This window comes from Hesperophylax consimilis, chromosome 26, assembly GCF_061612785.1.
Source record: "Hesperophylax consimilis isolate HC1 chromosome 26, BYU_Hcon_1.0, whole genome shotgun sequence".
Taxonomy (NCBI): domain Eukaryota; kingdom Metazoa; phylum Arthropoda; class Insecta; order Trichoptera; family Limnephilidae; genus Hesperophylax; species Hesperophylax consimilis.
In genome coordinates this window covers 9,698,234-9,715,743 of record NC_142861.1, presented here as the reverse complement: position 1 = coordinate 9,715,743, position 17,510 = coordinate 9,698,234, and the positions used below count along the sequence as shown (strand labels likewise).

At 35.6% G+C, this 17,510-nt stretch overlaps 1 protein-coding gene across 4 annotated transcripts in view; it reads left to right on the top strand.

Moving 5' to 3' along the window:
- The window catches only part of faf (ubiquitin carboxyl-terminal hydrolase-like faf), a 97,547-nt gene extending 82,258 nt beyond the window's left edge, over positions 1-15,289 (top strand). For 3 of the 4 annotated variants that reach the window (XM_089647322.1, XM_089647324.1, XM_089647326.1), the window contains 5 exons: positions 226-455; positions 1,264-1,460; positions 3,015-3,133; positions 3,698-3,980; positions 5,316-15,289. In XM_089647322.1, coding sequence (XP_089503448.1) covers positions 226-455; positions 1,264-1,460; positions 3,015-3,133; positions 3,698-3,980; positions 5,316-5,354 — 868 coding nt within the window. In that variant the 3' untranslated portion in view covers positions 5,355-15,289. The remainder of the gene's footprint in view (positions 1-225; positions 456-1,263; positions 1,461-3,014; positions 3,134-3,697; positions 3,981-5,315) is intronic. The other variant, XM_089647325.1, reaches the window with a different exon arrangement.
- The last annotated feature ends 2,221 nt before the right edge of the window (positions 15,290-17,510 follow it).

Below are 17,510 nucleotides of genomic sequence, written 5' to 3'. Positions count from 1 at the left end.
GTGGTGAACATGTAGTTGGATATATGGCACGTAATTTGAATGGATCTGCACAAAAACAGAGTGATTACAATAACGCTGTTTTTCTACATAAGGGCTCTCAATTGCTTCCATTAAAGGAAACTAGATAATCATTTCAATCCCTATTAGTCGTTCACCGGGTACGTTTGGGTCAGGCACTAAATTGGACGAGGTGCGCGAGTCTGATATATAAATGAATTGTTTCAGTTACGTAAAGAAGCTGATTGAGGAGAGCACCGGCTGCGAGGAAGTGGTGAAGCTGGTCCAGTTCCTGGCCTGGGAGAACCCACTGTGGTCCAAGGCCGCCCTGTCCGAGCTGCTATGGCAGATGGCGTATGCCTACTGCCACGACCTGCGCCACCACGTGGACCTGCTGCTCGCCCTGCTACTGCTCGAGGACTCGTGGCAGACGCACAGGATTCACAATGCCATTAAAGGTTTGTGATTGTACCTGTTTTTTTTCTTTTTTTAATAATTATTCTTCCTCACCCTTCTTAGCTTGGGGTTTTTGGGAGTTATAGTAATCAGAACCTAAAGGTACGTTTTCGAGGTCAGCGTTAGACCGCAGACTTAAAACAAGACAACATAGAATAATAATTATTATTATAACATTTAGTGTTAAGTCTGCGGTCTGCTGTCTGCTGCTGCAGTCTGCGGCTGAAGTTTGCAGTCTGCCGCCGACCTCAGAATCTTACCTTTCAAGAGTGGTTTATTATAATTCATATTACATTTAACAAAATTTATCGTCTTGAATGAAAACAAAAAAGACAAGAAATTAGAATGATGATGTCACTTATGACCTCTCGCTGGAACTAGTATATACAATACACAAACAAAGCGAAGAGATGCAAGCTCGTCCAAGTCGAGTCATTAGAATGCCATTTTGTTTTTAAATTTTCATGTGAATACTGTACAAAACTCCCAACTGTCTGGAGCCAGTGAGACTAAAGAAGAAGCTAAAGCTAATAGGGAGGGAGAGGAGATGAGAAAGAGGAAAATGGGGAAGTACCTGGCTATTCAGATCTGGTCACCAAATACATCAAAAGTGATTGTTTATGAATATCAGCTTCTGGGATCTTTTCCGCTGGTGGCGGGGCGCTGGTGTATTGTAAGTTGGTAGATGATTTTGTCCAAGAGCAGCTGGAAAGAAAGCAGCAATGAAAGAACCTGATCTCAACCAGTTTTCAATGGACATCGCTTCTTTCTGCATGCCCAAGTTCTTACTGTCTACTTTTGTTTCCTTAGGTGACGATCGTGATGGCTTGCTGGACAACATAGCGCGCACACGAGGCCAGTATCAGAAACGCGCTTACCAGTGCATCAAGTTATTGGTGGCCGTGTTCACACGCAGCCCGGCAGCCTTACGCGTTCTGCGGGAGCAGCGCGACCTCAGGAAGCGTTGGAACACGGCCGTCGCCTGGCTGCAGGACGAACTCGACCGGGTAAACATTGCTATTCATCAGTCACTCTCACAGATATCAAATAAATAAAAATGATTCATGTCGTGTCAATGGAATAATAATCGATTGTTTGTCAGTAGATATCGACGCTGGAAAGCGAGGATTGGGTGTTAGTTCTTCCTTTCCCATCCCATTTCAAGTACAGTATTCTCTCACTAATCTGACACCACGAAAACCTGGCAAGTGTCCAATTAGTGAAAACGGCAGATTATAATGCATGCATACAAAATATGCCAAAAATTAAAAAAGAGATTTTGTTAAAACAATCTAACACCGGTATCGATCTTTTGTAAAATTTCCACTTTTTGAAAATTTAAGTAAAGGTGACGTGTTTACGCTTGTGAAAAGCCTCAATTTTCTTAACTTATTCAAACAAAAAATGTGACAGAGCGAAACGTTGCTAGAATACTTGGAAAACTAACCGAAACCAAAGTTTAAAAAAAAAAATTATGTGAATACTGCACAAGAATCTCAACTACTCCTGGAGTCAGTGAAACTATGGCATCCCCAATTGGGGTATGTTGTGTGGCTGAAGGTAGTGGGGAAAGGAAGGTAAGGGAGTACCTGGCTATTCAGATGTGTTCAAAGCCATTTCAAGCAACGTTTCAATTCTGAAGAGTGGTCTTACACCAGGGCGATACCGAGAGTATCTTCCTCTCTGAAATGTGCCACAAGCATAACACAAATTAATCAATAAAATTAATTTGCGCGCTCCGGGATTTGAACCCCTTGCTAGTGAGAGCCTTACCCCTCGACCACGGACGCCTTCAAAGTGTCCTAAAATAACAAGAGCTTGATTTTTTGATCGGATTCTAGTACAGGGTTTTCCAATAAGAGGTGTTATTTTGAATAGCCCGCTATTTCGGTAGTTGTTACTTTTGAAGCTGTCATTTTTTGACATTTGACAAGTAGAAACTACGCCATTCATAAAAATGGAACGATACTCGCTTCAACAACGCATTTAAATTATTAAAATTCACCTGAGTGAATCAAATGCAAATCATCTTGAGTGATGAGGCCCATTTCCACCTCGGTGGCTTCGTCAACAAGCAAAATTGTCGCATCTGGGGCTCGGAAAACCCAAGAGTTATTGTCGAAAAGCCTCTCTATCCTCAACGTGTGAATGTTTTTGTGTGCGGTTTATGGTCCGGCGGAGTCATTGGACCTTACTTTTTCGAAAATGAGGCTGGAGCAACAGTTACGGTGAATGGATTGCGCTATCGAGAGATGATTAATGATTTTTTATGGCCGGAATTGGATGGTTTTGATCTGGACAACGTTTACATTCAACAAGACGGCGCTACGTGCCACACAAGCAACGAAACCATTGATGTTTTACGATTGAATATCAAAATAACACCTCTTATTGGAAAACCCTGTAGTTGTTGAATAATCAGAATTCAATACTTCGTTAACATGAAAGAACTATGAAATAATCAGGCAGCGGATTACTGAGAGAGTACTGTATTTTATTTTCTTGCGATTGAATCCAACAAAGCCTTCTGGACCATGCTGATATATATAATTTTCTTATAGCAGAGGTACGGTCCCCGAGCCTACAGCTACAGCACTTGGTCCCCACCGGGCACCTCCAATGACACTTCGGGCGGCTACCTGCTGGAGAGAAGCAACTCCGCCCGGAAAACTCTTGAAAGGTACACCATTTTGCATTTTTGCTTGATTTGTATCGATTGATTTTTGGACACTTCTTTTACACTACACATCTTATTGATGGACACTGCAAAGTTGTCCAAAACATTAAAATATCTGACATTAATGTATTCTCTTGTTTGTGAGATTTTTACCCTCACTACGGAGGTTTAGGTCGCGGAAGCTCCTCATTCCAAGGGCTAATAAAATTGACCATGATAATTTTAAATCATATTATATTTTCTTAAGACTTTGAAAGAAAGAGAGGAACAAGGGAGATGACAATATACTAAACGGGACCTTGGGATTTGGAATCGTCCAAAAGCTGTTTCAATACCAAACAATTGGTAACAAGTGAAATGTGGCTAACTACAATTAATTTCATAATTTTGAGATACCAAATTAGAGATGAAGGAATCAAAATTAAAGTGTGGTAAAACAATCATTCTTATTTTATACAAAGATTCACTTACCACTGGCTTATTTACTAATATTATTTTTTTTACTTTTAACTTTGAATTTTCTAAAGGACACCACAAATGCATATTTATAATTGTGAATAATTCCAGAGCGTACCAGCTGTGCCCCGAAGACGAGGACGACTCGGCCTCCTGCAGCGACCGTGAGGCCGAGTCGGGGGGCGATGAGCGGACCCCCGCCCCCGAGGAGCAGGCCGGCCCCTCCGGCAGCCCCGAACCCACTCCCATCCACACCATCACACCCCCCACCATCACACACATCACACCCGCCACGTCAGTGGGCCTGCCCAGGGAGGACGAAGAGTTGTGGGACACGGTGGACAAAGAGCTGGAAGTGGAGCGAGCGCCCGTTGAGACTATTATCCCTATTGAAGTGAGTGGTCACGCCCAAATAACTAAATACTCTCTCCTGGGTTATAGACCATAGATATATAAATTTTGTAGACCGTGCATCTCGGATCTCGCGTCAGAAATAGAGATGGTATGTTTATATCTAGTATCCAAATCAGATCATATTAGCAATTAACACACCAATGTTTATTTATTTCACGTCTTATATCTGCTTAATAACACTGGTAAAAAATTATTGAAACAATTACATTATTTCATTATGAATTCACCGATGCGTTTGACACGTTCCGATTGACAAAATAATTGTGATTTTATTTTTTTTTTTTACTTTACCGTTTTTATAACAAATACGCCTGCATAGTTGGGACACAGAAACCTAAGGGGGTATTTCACTATGTCGGGCTAAATATCTGACTAGCTAGCCGTTGGCTGGCTTTAAAGATCAGAATAACTTCGTTATTCAACGGCGACCGTTTCACCATTGTTGCCGAGCTTCCGGATAGATAACACTCGAAATAGTCTGGCAACATCGCAAAATGTTTGCAGTTACCTAATCTACTACAACGGCTGTCATGTTTTGCCGCAATGTCTATGGAATGCTAACGTCAACGCCAATTGACAAGTTTCCCGCCACACCGCAAAGTGTGCATTTTTTTGGTTATGTTATGTTGATTATCAGGTCATTTTAGATAGATTCGTGTCGAATTAATACATTGTTTCTTATTTTGAACACAATCAAATAATTCAGGATGGATCATACAAGCATTCAAATTCATTCGAGCTCTTAAAACTCGCGGCCTTCGCATCGCCGCCCTTTCACCTGCTTCTGTAAATCAAAAACCTCGGTATCCATAATAATTCGCAACAAAATTCGACTCACTTCTCCGCTGTCAAACTCGGAATGTTTTGACGCCATCTTTGATTCGAGGAATAGCGCCTAACGTGAGGTTCGAGCACTGATTAGTCAAATCGAACTTTAACCCGAGCGTTAGCGTTATTCAGATATAGTGAAAACGAAAAAATGACTAATCCGCGGATTAGTGCTTAGTCAGAACATAATCAGAGATAGTGAAATACCCCCTAAGTATCCTAACTAATATTATAAATACGAAAGTGTGTTTGTTTGTTTGTCTGTCCTTCTTTTCCTTTTTTCAACGGTGCGACCGATCGAATTGATTTTATGCATAGGTATATTTGGAAGTGACATATGCTACTTTTCATCCTGGAAAAATATTTAATTTCCATGGGAAATTCTTCGCACAGTAATTTCTTCCGGTTCTGCAAGCAAAGCCGCCGGTAAAACCTACTTTGCTATAATTCTCGCCTTATTTTTAATAATTTTTTTTTATACTTTCAGATTCTCCAAACTTCTTCAAAGGACGATGAGGCCTCTTAAGCTTGTTGCAAAAGGATATTCAGCACAGCTGGACTTGAAAGGACATTATCAAAGGAGTTTTTTTGTTGTCATTTATATAATAACCAGTGAGATATTTATGTAATGTATAATTAACACGGTCTCTTCATAATATTTATCTACGCAAGTACCACTTTTATGAATACAGTCCTCTTACCATAGAAAAGTGTACAGTTTTATAAAACACTATGAATTATATAGGAAACATCTTGTTGTTTTGTGTATTACTATATAATATTATGATATTAAAATTTACGTTGGACTTGTTAATCGTAAGGTGTTGATTTTGCTTTTGTACAATTTGATAAAGAACTACCTTAAATGTTTATAATATTAGATAAACACATTGTTTATAGTTGTAATTAGCATAGAACATACTAGCTACATTGCTTCGTTGATTATTTTTTTCTTCTCTGTCTCTTTAATGCATTATTTTCCGTTGTGTCTGATACTTGTACCATATCTGTTAAACCCATAGAATAAACAATAACACGAGAAGTGCCTTTTACGATACGAAATTCACATGGGATAGCTATATACAATTTCGGGTAAGTGTAAGAGAGACAGGCCGCATGCTAAATGGTCTAGATCCATAAGGTATTAAGTCAGTGGGAAATCAAATTTATATGGAAGGCACTTCTAGTTTTCTTCTTTTTTCTAGGGTTAAACCTGTTTGTGCAATGTAATGCATCATTCGTGGACAATATTACGGTACTGCAATAAATAATAACAGCATAGAATCATATAGAAACAAAGTTTATATTATAATTCTCAGTAAAAATGGCTTCATCATTCGATATGATAACATTATTCGGTACTTAAAATAAATTCGAAAATATTTTAGCGTGGCTGTCTCGATTTGCTCACGAATTCGTTGTACACACTCTTAACCTAACCTAACTCAAAAGTTAGAACATGAGGATCAACCCTGTTGGTTATGGTTAAGTTAACCCCTGGGGGCCGGAGCCCTGCATTTGCAGTGTTGAAGAATCGTACCCACGCACGGTACGAAGCACTTCGATTGCAGTGCCGACCTTATACATTAATTTTGCCTTAGGACATAACCCATACTAGGTTAGTTGAAGACAAAAGTATGGCATTGTCTACGTATTGGCTTAAAAAAAAATGTATTTTTTTTATTTATTTAAGATTCTTGCGGGCCCTTACGGTTTAAGAAGAACGCGTTATAGTGTGATTGGATTTGACTCTAAGACAGTCATGCGTGTACCAACTTTTATTGTAAATTTGTTTTCATCATACATTACCGTAAGAAATCATAATTTATTATTTTCATTTTTTGCATCACATTTGTTAATATTTTATTTTATATCTTTGAAAATAATATCTTCTAAAGTAGTTTGAATATTTCATTACATCTCCACACTTTCTACTATAAAACATATTGACGCTGGAAAGGATAAATGGAAAATCTTAACCCCTTAGGCCTCTGGCATATTCTAGCTAGAGTATTTCTGCTTATAATATATGTATTATATTGTAATAAAATCCAAATAAATAGAATAATTCTGAATGTTTTTGGAAAGTGATTAAATACGCTTCCAAATGTTGTTATTATTAAAAGTAAACATTAATTTTTTAATGCAAACATAAAAAACATTTAAAAATGGCTCACCAGGTTTCGTCTAAACGCTGAACTAAAATGAACCGATAACGAAAAAACTTGTAAATTAATTACACAATTCTCTTATAAAGTTTTTTTTAAGTTTCATTAATTTTTCTTAAATTGCGGTCGGAACTGTACACGTAGGTGTACATTTTAATTCTTCTGTGGTTTACTTCTAGATTTGAATGTAAAGCGTGGTGTTTTCTCTTTCTAACACCATTTAGATCATATTTCTAACCGTGACAGTAAGGGAGACAATGATTTCCATGAGACCACATGAGCTGTTTCACAACAATAACTTAGCCTGGGGGATTTACCAATTATCTTTTCCAACGTCTTAAAATAAAACAGGACCCAAACCAAAACCTTGTGTAACACTTGATTATTTCTTTTCCTTATAGAATAGTGGTAGATAAAACTATAGTCTTCAATGAGTAATAGATAACAAATAGTTTTTTCAAGATCTCTTCTCTTCTGAACATATTATAAAATATAATGCTCAATACATTTTCAGATCTGTTAGCAAATTTTTCTATTTTTATAGTCTAGTAACCAAATGCTTGTTATTTTTTAATGTACATTTTTAAATTTTCCTTGTACATTATTGTATTTTCGTAATTATAGAGTTGTGTATATTTTTTTTTAATTCTTGACAAAAATTATTGTCTTACTGGATTGAATTAATATTTTTTTACGCTTTTATCTTACCACGCATAGATGTACGCCAATCTGAGAAGACGAAATGAAAAATATACTAGCGTCATCCAGTTTATGCAAAAGTGAAATTGACACTAAAATTGAAAGCAGAAACATGGGCCAAGACATGAACAATTTTACAACAGTCGTCAATTTGATTTACCACCTCTAAATTTTCCCTGGTTTATTATAATATTTATACAATATTCCTTCAACAGCAGTGGAGCTATTTTCGCAAGTCTTATTAAACTTCACGACATCCTCACGGAATGCAGATTTTTATTTTGCATGACAGCTGTTTTGCCTTCTGAAGACTTTTCTATCTTTGTCATGCGCATAGACATTCAAATTCTTAGAAGAGCCAATCGAGAAAATGGGAACCAACCAATTCCCTTTGATTTGTCAATAAATGAATGTGACATATACAGGCAACTCGCGTTGTAATATCACCATTCAATTCTCGAAAATAAAATCTGCTTACGAATTACTAGTCCTTTTTACAATGGTGCGCAAATTGCTGGCTGCGTAAAAAACTTAACTACAAATCCCAAATGGGCTAAACAAAAGTTCGGGCTTGTTTCTAAAATTGAATATTTTGTTGCACTATTTAGTTAGACACTTTTACAAATGTGTTATAATTTATCCACCTCACTTATTTTTGGCATCGCTTTTTAGGGTCTGGTTATTTCAGTGTTTGCTCTTCGACTGATGTTGTACTTTAGTCAAAGCATTCTCGAATCTTGCCGGTGCCAAAAATATGGTACCCAGTTTTTATTTTAGGGCAAGTCTATCAATTTGGATGTGTATAGTCGCGCATAAATAAATAAAATACATACATACACCTTTTCAGAAAATTATCTTGAAACATTATGAAATGCAGCACTGCAATTTTGTTTACAACAAGCACTCTGACCATTTTTGACAAAACTGTGCCTAACAGGCAGATATTATATTTCGACCAATAACAAAAGATCGTTCTTTAGCGTCTTCCGGAATGAAGTGCAAAGCGGGAACTACACAACTACAATTGCAAGAAACATCTTCTTTTGCTTTCGGTATAACTAAATATAACACATTGTTTAATTGTATGTATAAACACCACATCAAAAGTCAGACTGCTAAGTCCTGCTTCATAGGGGAACTCCCTCACCTGCACAGCAAGAACTATTTTTCATTGTATATTTCGTAAGTTAATTAAATCGGATATGTTTATCCGAGACACTATCTAGGTTACAAACCAATTTCATTAGAAACTTTGTAATCATTTAAAAAAGGTAGATGCCAAAAATATGGGAAAAATTAGCTGCAAGATGATATTGTTAATACTGAATTTGAAATATGTAATCGACAAATATGACGTTCAATAGATAAGTCCCATTGGTCAAGTGGTTTAAGATGCCTGTCCCGGAAAGACGAGAGATCCTGGGTTCGATTCCTAGTTGTGACTGTTGTTTTTTTTTATTTTTCTGTGTCTTGTTCTATTTCACGTTTCGTTTAGATTTATTAGTATTATCTTCTTCTTCAATAATTAATTTCTGATTAATAATTTGTTCTCGCCAAAGTTTTGTTCAATTTCAACTTTCTATTCAAATTTGCTATCGAAATGGCTGCCAAAAATTATACCTGCCATTATGCTTCAATAATGTAAGTTATTGATTTGGAGCGTATCTTAAATTTAAGAAAGATTTTGAGAGAATATGACAAAGTCTTTCCTATGTGTTGCCATCATCGTGACTTTGTAAATCTGAAGTCTAGATATAAAATATTATGTTTAATTTTTTTATGAACTTGTGATCTAAATATTGCAATTATAAAAATATAAATAATACAATTTAAATTTTGGTATCTTCATATTATAATTACTTCATGTGTTTTTCAGCATTTTTTTACATTTTCAAATGAAACAAACAAACAAACATTATTTCATTTAAAGATATTAGATTGCATTTATTGGAAAAAAAATTTAATAAATTTGTGACCATACTGCAAAAGTGCCAATATTCGGGGAGATGAATATGTTTAAACTGTCTTAACACTTTCCATGCCATGCCCGGAACGTGTTCGGTATGCATTTTTCTTCTAGTTGGCCGGCACTTTACCCACTTTCTATCCTCTTCCGGCCGAGTATGATCTCCGTTGTAGATATTTTTGGCCAATCGGCCGTGTCTGAACTGTGTTCATATTTGGTTTGATTATTTTCCCGACTAAACTACGTGTCCTTTTCGTGAGGTTATCTCTTAGCACGTGGCCAAAGTCACGGCAAAGGTTTTGAAGAGATGAGAAAACATTACATTACATGTGTATATGGAAAATCCGTACAAATTCGAACTTCTTTTTTTAGATTTCAAAGAACTGAAAACAACACTTCTAGAAATTTTCTCAACTAGGTCGAACACAGGTATGTGATTATGTCCGAAGTGAACTACATAAAAAAAGATGTACACATAATTAGCTGAAATACCCAATGTTGATCGACCTTTATTCAAGTATGCGAAATTTCATCTCGGAATAAAACACACTTTTCTTTATATATATACTAACTGAAGTCTCCATCGTCGCTTGGTCTATACACAGAGTTTTCGAAATCAGAGACAGTAATTTTCGTCAAAGTAACTAACTAACCATCATGCCGTTTCTCCGCAGGGGTAGGCAGAGAGGATGGACCGCCAGACAACTCGGTCTTGGCACACACTTCTTGCCTCATTCACATTCACACATCGTCTCATACATATTCTTCTATTATTCTGACTCTTGACATGGCCTGACTCAAGTATTTCATTCACTTGATCATGCCATGTCTTCCTCGGGCGTCCCCGACTTCTGCTACAATTCACATTTGCGTAATATATTCTCCTGCAAGTGAAAGCAAAATTTCATCAAGAAGTGTCAAAATTATTTAAGGAGTGGTATTTACAAATCTCATGTAAATGGTCACCTTTAATGGTCAAGTGTGCAAAATTTCATCAATCTCAGAATAAAACTGACGCTGGTACAAAAACTCTTTATACATATAAAAGATGTAATATAATAAAGATAGATTGCTATAATTATATTGGTAACCGGATAAATCATCACAATGATAATTCATCTTCATCTTTAAAAAGTTATATAAAGTCATGGAAAGTGATGAAACAAAAACTTTATTATGTGGGTTAGGTTAAAGAATTTTTTTTTTCGTTTATATCACTTTTTAAAAGTTCGTTGAATTGTCACTGTGTTGAGTTATCATGGAACCAATTATATTTTATTTCACGTTTAATGAATATAAAATAATAAAAAAATATATATATATACAGGGTTTTCCAATAAGAGGTGTTATTTTGATATTCAATCGTAAAAGATCAATGGTTTCGATGCTTGTGTGGCACATAGCACCGTCTTGTTGAAAGTAAACGTTGTCCAGATCAATACCAACCAATTCCGGCCATAAATCATTAATCATCTCTCGATAGCGCAATTCATTCACCGTAACTGTTGCTCCAGCCTCATTTTCGAAAAAGTAAGGTCCAATGACTGCGCCGGACCATAAACCGCACCAAACAGTCACAAGTTGAGGATAGAGAGGCTTTTCAACAATAACTCTTGGGTTTTCCGAGCCCCAGATGCGACAATTTTGCTTGTTGACGAAGCCACCGAGGTGGAAATGGGCCTCATCAATCAAGATGATTTGCATTTGATTCACTCAAGTAAATTTTAATAATTTCAATGCGTTGTTGAAGCGTGTATCGTTCCATTTTTATTAATGGCGTAGTTTCTACTTGTCAAATGATAGCTTCAAGTAACATCTACCGAAATAGCGGGCTATTCAAAATAACACCTCTTATTGGAAAACCCTGTATTATACTTGCGGCACATTTCAGAGTTGAGAATACTTTCAGTATCGCCCTGGTGAAAGACCACCATTAAAAAATGACGCATTGCTTGAAATGGCTATAACCCATTTTAATTACCAGATCTTGATAGTCAGGTACTTCTCAAACTTCCTCTCCCATCTCCTTCCCTTCAGCTTAACAACATACCCAATTAAGGATGCCATAGTCCCAATGACTCCTAGAAGTTGGGACTCGAACCCTATATAGCCACATTTTTGCTGTATGCTCACAATTTTTATATTATTCTTTGTAATGCTCTAAGAGGCCCCCAACTGATAAAGATTTACGGCTCGTCCCATTTATTGTATAGTGCCACTTCACAAACAAAAAATGATTATAAAATAAAACCGCTATTAGATATATATTCCTCCGAAATGTTTATATACCTATATAAATGTTTATATTTGGTCAAGTTATTAATTGCTTGAAGAATTTATGTACATGATCTTATAAGAAATATTATTAAAATATTTGTAAAAGATTTTTACTTTAACATCAAAGTGTTTTTGAGAGAGAAAAGGAACATTGTTTTCATAATTAAAAAATTGCTAGATTGGTAAAATCAGTGTCTTCAGAAGGTGCCGTTTCTATGTGTACAAGTTTACAATTATTATACTAGTCCCAGAGAGAGGTTATGTGTGGCATCATCGTTCTAGTATCTTGTTTAGATGCAAGAGAAGGAAGAGACGATCGTCAGAGACATATATACAAGCTCTTGCAAGGACTACATTAAGGCAGCTGTCTTCTCGAGAAAAGCCTATAATTTTCCCGCTCACACGTACATATTGACAAATTTACAACCATCTAAAAAATATTCAAACTTTTTCGATTCATTGTTAAGGCGATGCCATACGTAGTAATGCAAAATCATGTGTTTTTGGGTTGAAAATTTGGTCGCCTAGAAATGTTTCAGATTCTTTAATTAAATACTGCGAGTAGAATACATCTTGGCCTTTGAAATAATCGAGTATTTTTTAGATAAGTCTTTTTATAAGCTCAGAAAAAAATAATGTATAAGGCCTATGAAAACTGCTTTAAAGTTCAAAATCTCCTACTTACGAAGCCATTTTCGGTTATGATTTTATTGTATAATGTGGCAAATTAAGTTATTTATAAAATGATCGAAAAAAAATTAAATATTTATGCCTGAACATCCACAAAATAAAATAAGAGGCAATTTTTGGCCATGTTTTTTTCTTGCATAAATCAAAACAGGCGGATGGTGTTAAGCGGGAATTTAAACCTTATCGCCATCTACGTAAGGGTTGTTATTGATAGCGGCTCAATTTAAAATATTACACTACGTAGTGCATCGCCTTAAAACATAATTTAATTATGTGACAAAATGAAAGATAATTTCAGTGTCACCCTGGTGAGTAACCAGCAGACATTCCTCGAAATAGATTATTTTTGTTTAACAAACAGATTTGAATTGCTTGGTTATTCCCAACTTTCCTGCAGCATTTTATGAGTCATTCCCATATGGGAATAACTCCACTGAATTGGACAGTTGGGGTCTTGTGCTGTAACAAGTAAAACAAATATTGTCCATATCATCTCGTTTGAGATCTCAGTGATCGGTTGATTTAAATTTTATAAAAAATGAAACATAGTTATTATGTATTCATTTTATTCCTTAGTCAATATTTTGTGTGAATGGAGAAAATTGTCTTCAGCATTTGACTGTTGTGACTTCCCCCTAACATCACAGAAATGAAAAAGAAACTTGTATGTATAAAATTTTTTTTTTTTTTCTATTCTAACTTTAATGTAAAATTAGCAGATTTTTATTGGAACACTTGCCTGTAACACTTGTTTCAAGCGTAGCTTCTCACTGAAAACAGTAGCTTTTTGGACATGTTGTATGAAATATTCGATTGGTTTGACTGATTGTCATATACAAGTTGAAAATGTTTTTATTTGGCAATATCATTGCTTGTCTTAAACCTACTAGGTTAACTACAAATCAACTTTCTGTTCCAAACTCTCACTGATCTGAAACTGGCAGTTCTATTTATGTTGTCAGCCCATCTCTTGTGTGGTAGACTTATGTTCTTCTTTCCCAAACATTTTAAACTTAACGGAAATCCTAATCCATTTGTAACGCAATTCTTATACAGACTGCCTCGAGCCAGTGGAACTATTGTAAACCTATTCTGTTCAGATCTGGTAATTTAACTTATCCAAAGGAGTTTAAAACAATTTTTCACGCTAATCTCTTCTCCTTCATTGCCTTCTTGCGTTCAGCTTTGGATATAGGCCTTCCTAAAACATCTCAATATTTGGTAATTCTTACACCCATTAGGTGTTCTACATTATACGGAATTGTCCTTAACCTTAAAATTAACTACTTTTCACTATCATCTGAGCAAACTGGAATCGCAGTTAACATAAAAGTCGTCAAAAATTTGAATGTTAAGGACAATTCTGCAGTCACCCGAGAGAAGTGGAATCGCAGTTTACATAAAAGTTATTAATAATTTGAATGTTAAGGACAATTCTGCAGTCACCCGAGAGAAGTGGAATCGCAGTTAACATAAAAGTTATTAATAATTTGAATGTTAAGGACAATTCTGCAGTCACCCGAGAGAAGTGGAATCGCAGTTAACATAAAAGTTATTAATAATTTGAATGTTAAGGACAATTCTGCAGTCATCCGAGAGAACTTGAATCGCAGTTAACGTAAAAGTCATTCATTACTTGAAGGTTAAAGACAATTCTGCAGTAATCTGAGAGAACTGGAATCGCAGTTAACGTAAAAGTCATTCATAACTTAAAGGTTGAAGGCAATTCTGCAGTAATCCGAGAGAACTGGAATCGCAGTTAACATAAAAGTCTTAAATAATTTGAAGGATAAGAACAATTCTTTATCCGACTGGAATCGCCCCTCAGATCACCTTATCTGTAAGAAAGCTATGTTTTCTTTCCCAACCAAAGACTCATTCGATGACATTAGAATTCCAACAGTAATTGTCTTAAAATTGCTGCTGTTTTCAGGAAGATGACAATGGGCAGTTCCGTGAATAATGTCACGGTTGCATTCAATTCATTGATGCCTTTAGTAAGTTTAAGCCTGATACTTATTGGACAATGCAGCCAGAATGTATAGGGCCGAATTGACAATTCCAAATTTTACTCATTTTCATTTTTGCCTTTTAATAAGCTTTAGGGTATAAATAAACATTTTTTTATACATTTTTGTATCATTAATGTATCGTGAAATTATCTGCAAGATCTTAAAAAGCTGTGTACGGGAATGGAAGCAGAACAAAAAATACTATTTAATTAATTACAATGCATTTATTTAACTGATGCATTGTCACATTTTGCTCTTACGACAAGTGCTTAACACTCTCTGCTTGAGTCGGTACCTACTGTGATTTTTCCACCTATTAATTGCATTTATAATAAGGTGAACTATTAAATATATTGTGATTTCTCTATCATAAATTATACTTAATACATATTACAATATTAATATTCTCAGTCTCGCTCTTTTCATGTCCCGTACGCAACGAGAAATTAATTCTCTGTAGCTTTAATGATGTGAAAGTATTTCACTTTCGCCTTTTCCCCATTTGAAATGTTGATTGATGGAGAGTACATACTATAACAAAGATTCTTAACAGGCATGTAAAAACATTAAGTACTTGTAATAATTTTATACATAACCAACCTTGTATTTAGGTATTTATAAATCAATAAACTAAGTCATTGATATCAAATGTGTTATATATAATGTTCTTATTTTTTATTTTGTCCTTATCCTCGTAAAAGAAATTACGTCCAAACATTTAAAATATATATTATATACATTTTACCGGTCAGTGGATAAGTTGGTATCGCGTCTGGGTCCCATCCAGGCGTCGTGAGTTTAATTCCTCGGCTTGTTTTCCATCACGATACAAGCAACGTCTTCCGCTTACTGTGGTGGTAGTAGGAGATTTTCAAATATTGTCAGATTGTTCGTAACCCAGGAATGTTTGTCTTATTTAAAAAATGTTTGTATATATATGTAAAGGAAATATATTTCCATTAAATTTTTAATTTCGCCGTTCGTAGCAGATGAACTGACAGATGATACACTACGTGGAAAACAAAACAAAATGGCGATATTGCGTCAGATTTTTTCACATGGTTGAAGTAACCAAAACAAACGAAACTGATTCAATAAACATTAATATTGTTTCTTTGTTTTTACAGAGCAGCACAAGTGTTTAATTCAATTAATTGAAAAGGAATTAAAGTCTCTATCAAAATGGTGAGGCCTCGCTTTGATTTCACAATATGAAGATAAAGTTTATGCAATACCAGCGTTGCTACAATCAGACAGCTATCACAGGGAAATAATGAATACTGCTGCTTTTAGTTAAGTGCAAAAGACAAACATGGAAACCAATACCTTGAATGATTGCAAGAAAAAAGTTTCCCAGTTCATCAAAAAGAAGATTGTGAAATGAACGCAAAATAAGCAACAGAGCTTGAAAAACATTGCTGAGAAGTTTGTTATTGAAAAATTTCTCAGTAAAAATACAAATGCAAGCCAGTGGATCGAAGTGTTTGAAAAATAAGGTTTACGGTTTGATGTGAGGACGGATGAAAATAAAATAGAAATAATCAGATTGTTCATGAATACAACTTGTGTAGATTGGTACAGTTCCATGATTATAAAACTGACAATGAACAATGAACTCGGAGTGGTCAACATGATCCAAGTATGACTCCGATTGAAAATTGGAACTGAAATATTGCGACATCATATTATTGCCTTACATCGCCCAATGAAAAACTCTGAAAGTTTATTCCATAATTTTTCAGAGTTTTTCATTGGTGTATAGCAAAAGTTCCCAAAGTGGTCTATATGGATCCTCAGGGGTCGATATCGGCTTGCTGGGGGTCTATGTCAGCGAGAAAAAAATTTAGGGGTCCACAAGATTCAAATGGGGGTACATACGAGCCGACCCCCTTTAACTCAAGTCAACATTTAGGAGTTCCGGAAATGACACAATACACCTAACACAAATAATACAGTTTACGTAATACAGACTGAGAAATTACTTATTTGATATTTGTATATTTCGTGAAGTTGTTTATTGAGGTATGTAAACAGAGATATACGTTCCTTTTCTCGTCAGAATTAATATATTGAAGCAAAACATTGCACATCGGAAGCCGCGAATTTTCCTACATGCTTTTAACTTGCTTTTTGAAAAACGTCCAGGGTAATGTTTATCAACATTTAAATGTACTTCACACAGACTTAAAAACTAAGTTTGAGGAAATAGAACGTCGAAGAATTGGAAATCGTGTGACAAGAAGAAATGACCGGAATAAGCACTGACAAAGAATTTAAGGGGCAGTTCTGTAGGGCCAGCTACAGAAAGAAATTCCCGTTGCTTATCCTGCTTCATTTTCATTTGGTGTAATACTTCACAAGGGCGCCCTTGTCTGCACAATGAAAATACAGAGGAACTATACCGCCATCCGGTTGTTGGACAGGCAAGGGAAGGGAATCTTTTTACGAAAAAATAAATAGTTTTAGGAAAATTCAATATTCGGCAGGCAGGGGGTCTACGGAAAAAAAAAATTTGGCAAGTGGTCTACGGGGCAAAAAAGTTTGGGAATCTCCGTTGTATAGAATAATAAGTAGGCTCCGAATGAGAATCTTACTGTCTATATATTATGGCTTATCTATGGTTTTTTAAGACCAGGTTTATTTATGGATGGAACCCTGTCATATATGCACTATTATTTGGACACAAAGAAAAGAAAAACATGCATTGGATATGAGAAGATCAATTATATCCCAAATCCCAATTGAATTAAGTAACCTCGGATCGAGACAATTTAATGTGCTTATAGATTCAACCCCAAATGAAGCAACTACTCTATATGAACAGCCAAACATACCATAATAATCTTTTTTGAAATTATCAACATTTTCAT